Source organism: Oncorhynchus keta, chromosome 34 (assembly GCF_023373465.1).
Source record: "Oncorhynchus keta strain PuntledgeMale-10-30-2019 chromosome 34, Oket_V2, whole genome shotgun sequence".
In the NCBI taxonomy this organism is placed as follows: domain Eukaryota; kingdom Metazoa; phylum Chordata; class Actinopteri; order Salmoniformes; family Salmonidae; genus Oncorhynchus; species Oncorhynchus keta.
In genome coordinates, this window is record NC_068454.1 from 53,595,223 (window position 1) to 53,601,222 (window position 6,000).

The window sequence follows — 6,000 nt, forward strand, 5'->3', positions numbered from 1 at the left end:
TGAGCAGGGGACCCTGTGTTGAGGATCAGCATGGCGGATGGGCTGTTTACACACCCTTACCACCTGAGGGACGGCCCATCAGGAAGTCCAGGATCCAGTTGCAGAGGGAGGTGTTAAGTCCCAGGGTCCTTAGCTTATTGATGAGCTTTTGAGGGCACTATGGTGTTGAACACTGAGCTGTAATCAATGAACAGCATTCTCACATAGGTGTTGCTTTTGTCCATGTGGGAAAGGGCAGTGTGCAGTGCATTAGAGACGGCATCATCTGTGGATCTGTTGGGGCAGTATGCAAATTGGAGTGGGTCTTGGGGTTCTGGGATAATGGTGTTGATGTGAGCCATGACCAGCCTTTCAAAGCACTTCATGGCTACAGACGTGAATGCTACAGGTCAGTAGTCCTTTAAGCAAGTTACAATAGTGTTCTTGGGCACAGGGATTATGGTGGTCTACTTGAAACATGTTGAAATTACAGACTCGGTTAGGGACAGATTGAAAATGCCAATAAAGACACTTGCCATTATGTCAGCGCATGCTCGGAGTACACGTCCTGGTAATCCATCTGGCCCTGCGGCGTTGTGAATGTTGGCCTGTTTAAAGGTCTTACTCGCATCGGCTGCAAAGAGTGTGATCACAGTCTTCCAGAACAGCTGGTGCTCTTATGCATGTTTCAGTGTCATTTGCATCGAAGCGAGCATATAAGTAGTTTAGCTCATCTGGTAGGCTTGTGTCACTGGACAGCTCTCAGCTGTGCTTCCCTTTGTAGTCTGTAATGGTTTGCAAGCCCTGCCACATCAGACGAGCGTCAGAGCCGGTGTAGTACGATTCGATCTTAGTCCTGTATTGACACTTTGCCTGTTTGATGGTTCGTCGGAGGGCATAGCAGGATTTCTTATAAGCTTCCGGGTTAGAGTCGTGCTCCTTGAAAGCGGCAGCTCTAGCCTTTAGCTAAGTGCGGATGTTGCCTGTAATCCAATGCTTCTCGTTGGGGTATGTACGTACGGTCACTGTGGGGACGACGTCATAGATGCGCTTATTGATGAAGTCAATGACTGATGTGGTGTACTCCTCAATGCCATCGGTAGAATCCCGGAACATATTCCAGTCTGTGCTAGCAAAACAGTCCTGTAGATTAGCATCTGCTTCATCTGACCACTTTTTTATTGATCTAGTCACTGGTGCTTCCTGCTTTAATTTTTGCTTGTAAGCAGGAATCAGGAGGATAGAACTATTGTCAGATATGCCAATATCCTCTGTGTGTGGAGTGAAGGTGGTCCAGAATTTTTTTACCTCTGGTTGCACATTTAACATGCTGATAGAAATTTGGTAAAACGGAGTTAAGATACCCTGCATTAAAGTCCCCGGCTACTAGGAGCGCCGCCTCTGCGTGAGCGTTTTCTTGTGACGAAATACAGCTCATTCAATGCTGTCCTTGTGCCAGCGTCTGACTGTGGTGGTGTGTAAACAGCTATGAAAAATACAGATGAAAACTCTATAGGTAGGTAGTGTGGTCTACAGCTTATCATGAGAAACTCTACCTCAGGCAAGCAATAGCTTGAGACTTCCTTAGATATCGTGCACCAGCTGTTATTTACAAAAATACATAGTCTGTCGCGCCCAGACACCGCTCTTCTATCCTGCCGGTGCAGCGTATAACCAGCCAGCTGTATGTTGATAGTGTCGCCGTTCAGCCACATCTCCGTGAAGCATAAGATATTACAGTTTTGAATTTCCCGTTGGTAGTTTAATCTTCTGCCTAGGTCATATACAGTTGTAATAGGAAGCTTACATACATTTAAAGTCTGTTTTTCACAATTCCTGACATTTAATCCTAAAACAAAATCCCTGTTTTAGGTCAGTTAGGATCACCATTTTATTTTAAGAATGTGAAATGTCAGAATAATAGTAGAGAGAATTATTTATTTCAGCTTTTATTTCTTTCATCACATTCCCAGTGGGTCAGAAGGTTACATACACTCAATTAGTATTTGGTAGCATTGCCTTTAAATAGTTGAACTTGGCTCAAACGTTTTGGGTAGTCTTCCACAAGCTTCCCACAATAGGTTGGGTGGATTTTGGCACATTCCTCCTGACAGAGCTGGTGATACTGAGTCAGGTTTGAATGCTTCTTTGCTCGCACACGCTTTTTAAGTTATGCCCACAACTTTTCTATAGGATTGACGTCAGGGGTTTGTGATGGCCACTTCAATACCTTGACTGTGTTGTCCTTAAAATGGCTTTGGAAGTATGCTTGGGGTCATTGTCTATTTGGAAGACCCATTTGCGACCAAGTTTTAACTTCCTGACTGATGTCTTGAGATGTTGCTTCAATATATCCACATCATTTTTCTTCCTCCTGATGCCATCTATTTTGTGAAGTGCACCAGTCCCTCCTGCAGCAAAGCACCCCCACAAAATGATGTTGCCACCCCCGTGCTTCACGGTTGGGATGGTGTTCTTCAGCTTGCAAGTCTCCCCCTTTTTCCTCACAACATAATGGTCATTGTTTCATCAGACCAGAGGGCATTTCTCCAAAAAGTACGATCTTTGTCCCCATGTGCAGTTGCAAACTCTATTCTGGCTTTTTAATGGTGGTTTTGAAGTAGTGGTTTCTTCCCTGCTGAGCGGCCTTTCAGGTTGTCGTTTTATTGTGGATATAGATACTTTTTTTTACCTGTTCCCTCCAGCATCTTCACAATGCTTTGCTGTTGCTCTGAGATTGACTTGCACTTTTTGCACCAAAACACGTTCAACTCTAGGAGACAGAACGTGTCTCCTTCCTGAGTGGTATGACGGCAGCATGTTCCCATGGTGTTTATACTTGCGTACTACTACAGATGAACGAGGTACCTTCAGGCGTTTAGAAATAGCTCCCAAGGATGAACCAGACTTGTGAAGGTCTACAATTTTTTTTCTGAGGCCTTGGCTGATTTCTTTTGATTTTCCCATAATGTCAAGCAAAGACACTGAGTTTGAAATACATCCACAGATACACCTCCAATTGACTAAAATGATGTCAATTTGCCTATCAGAAGCTTTAAAGGCATGACATAATTTCCTGGATTTTTCCATGCCGTTTAGCACAGTCAACTTAGTGTATGTAAACTTCTGACCCACTGGAATTGTGATACAGTGAATTATAAGTGAAATAATCTGTCTGTAAACAATTGTTGGAAAAATGTATTGTGTCATGCACAAAGCAGATGTCCTAACTGACTTGCCAAAACTATAGATTATTAACAAGAAATGTGTGGAGTAGTTGAAAAACAAGTTTTAATGACTCCAACCTAAGTGTAATTAAACTTCCGACTTTATCTGTATTTTATTGTCCAAAGATTACACATTTGCTAGCAGGATGGAAGGAAATGGAGGTTTAGAAATTCTCAGAAGGCGGCCCGCCGTCCGGCACCTTTTTTCTCCACCTCGTCTTCACGCAAATCACAGGGATCTGGGCCTTTCTTGAGAAAGCAGTATATCGTTCAAGTTGGGCTCGTCAGACTCGTTATGGGGGAAAAAAGGATTCTGCCAGTCCGTGGTGGGTAATCTCAGTCCTGATGTCCAAAAGTTATTGTCGGTCATAAAGACAGTAGCGGCAACAATATGTACAAAACAAGTTTAAAAATATAAGTTACAAACAACGCAAATAAACGAACAAAAAAAATCAGTTGGAGGCACTTGAAACGTCTGCCTTCTTCTCCAGCGCCATCTTACATGTCCAGCCTTACGGAGAAGGCTGGACATAAGGAACACCCTTCAGGTGTCACTGTCTCCCATCACCCCTTGATGGGACGGTCTTGTTGCCACGAAACAAGCTCAGCAACATGGTGAGTTGTAATGTTTTTATTATATGGTCTTTAGAAAAACAATGTGCATTATAATTATAATGTTTTTATAACATCACGTTAGACCTATTAAACTAAAATGTTATGAAAAAGTGGCTATACTAAACTTATAGGCCTAATTGATATTCCTTTCGTGTTTTGACCCCCCCCAAAAACAAAAACAATTTTTTTTTTGAAAATAATTATAATCTATATGAGACCTGTCCTTGGTGCAAAAAAAGGTTGGGGGCCACTGCCCTAGAATGACTAATGTAACACAGCCAACGACAGAAGAAAAAAAGCTAAGCATGAAACATTTTAAACAGAAAAAACAAAGCATGAATGCAGCTGGAATAACGTTAACTAGCTAGCTAATTTTATCATGCTAGTTAGAAAGCTAGCTAACTCATTTAGGAAAAAAATGTAGACCACGAATGGAAGATATTGTCAAATTATCTTTACCTTTCAGCAAAGATAGTTGTCTGTATGACAAATTATTTGAGAATGCAAGGGCATTCACTTACCATACTCTGTGGGGACAGGGTCAGGGTGGTAGGTGAAGTGCGCAGCATTCCTTCTTTGTGTTTTTGTTTGGGATGAGCAATTCGGGGATAGCCTCAGCAGAGTAATCCCAAACAAGCTCTGATCACCAATATTTACATTCGCGATGGAGGCTTTAGAGCCTGCACCTCTGAGCAGAAACCGTGCAGCAGCCGCCATTGCTGTTGTGAGTGGACTGAACAGGAAGAAGAGAATGATGACAGAGTCCCCTTTTAGTCGAAAGCGGCTGTGATTGGTTGAAACAGTGGGTGGTGTCAGTGGGTTCAGCCTCTTGTCCAATCGCCCTACATCGACCCTGAATTTACTTGAGGGAGTTATTTTACGCTGGCCCGCGTTGACGTGTCCGTCACGTCGCCTGGCGAAAGCGGGAAGGGAGTAGCGCCCTTCTCAAATCGAAGCGTAATCTGCGCCCCTCGGTCATGTTATCATCAAAGCAGCATGGCATCGTCCAGAAAAGTACAACAGATATTTTCCATAAAATAAATGTTTTCTATGTGTTTTATTGGGGAGGCAGATAAAGCAATCACTTTTTCATGGGAAAACACAGAATCATACTCATTACTTCACGTGCTAATTACATCACTTGTATTTTGAGACTTCTTCGCTGTCGGACAGAGCGGGCACCCGACTCAAGTGCGGGAGGCAGCAATTGACTTTCAGGCGATAGAAAACACGCCTACACGGGCGCCTGAGCGAGATTAATCGAACTCCCTGCTTGACTTTTGTCACGTTCGACATTGCAGCCCACTTATTAAAGCGAGTCGAGACTGACAGATCTACAAATGACCTTGCATCCTAAATAACTACTCAATATTATTTGTAGATCAGTCAGTCACAATTTACCCATGATACCATCACGGTTTTGACGCTCTCGAACACAGCCATTGACTCAGGTAAATAAATTGTGCCAAAGATTATGGATATACTGACAAAATAATCTCTCGCCCTAACACTTGGAATCGTTGTCCACAAAGTGGCACCGCGGGCTGTCTAGCCCCCGCCCATCCTTTCTTTGGATTGGTGGATACATGTCATTATTGTAAATCTGTTTTTGAATATTCGATGAGGGTTGTTGACGTCAACCACCTGCATAACCATCTCGAGACAACGCCGTTATAGTGTTTTTCTCTCAAAGTTGCTGTCACCTGTCCTACTTATATAAGAACTTAAGCATTACGAAACGTATATTTGATCAAATAAACCTCACGTAGCAAATAAACCATACAAATGTTTTTGACCAAATTCGACACTCTCTAATTGACCTTCATACAAAAAACTTTGCTTGGTCGGTGAAATGGGGGGAGACAGCTTTTCCTCCGAGTTGGGCCTCTCCCTCTTTCTGGTTGTGCCAAACATGAAAAAATGAATTACTTTTTATTGTGGGATGATGAAACTGTGTTGTCACTAGTTACATTTACATTTACATTTAAGTCATTTAGCAGACGCTCTTATCCAGAGCGACTTACAAATTGGTGCATTCACCTTATGACATCCAGTGGAACAGCCACTTTACAATAGTGCATCTAAATCTTTTAAGGGGGGTGAGAAGGATTACTTTATCCTATCCTAGGTATTCCTTAAAGAGGTGGGGTTTCAGGTGTCTCCGGAAGGTGGTGATTGA

General features: G+C 42.8%; 1 protein-coding gene across 2 annotated transcripts in view; it reads right to left on the reverse strand.

The window, feature by feature from the left end:
- LOC118367284 (2-oxoisovalerate dehydrogenase subunit beta, mitochondrial) overlaps positions 1–4,572 on the reverse strand; it is a 90,536-nt gene extending 85,964 nt beyond the window's left edge. Inside the window, exon 1 of one of the 2 annotated variants that reach the window (XM_035750589.2) lies at positions 4,343–4,571. In XM_035750589.2, the coding sequence (XP_035606482.1) occupies positions 4,343–4,538 (196 nt within the window). In that variant the 5' untranslated portion in view covers positions 4,539–4,571. Of the gene's footprint in view, positions 1–4,342 lie in introns of both variants that reach the window. The other variant, XM_035750590.2, reaches the window with a different exon arrangement.
- Between the last annotated feature and the right edge of the window lie 1,428 nt (positions 4,573–6,000).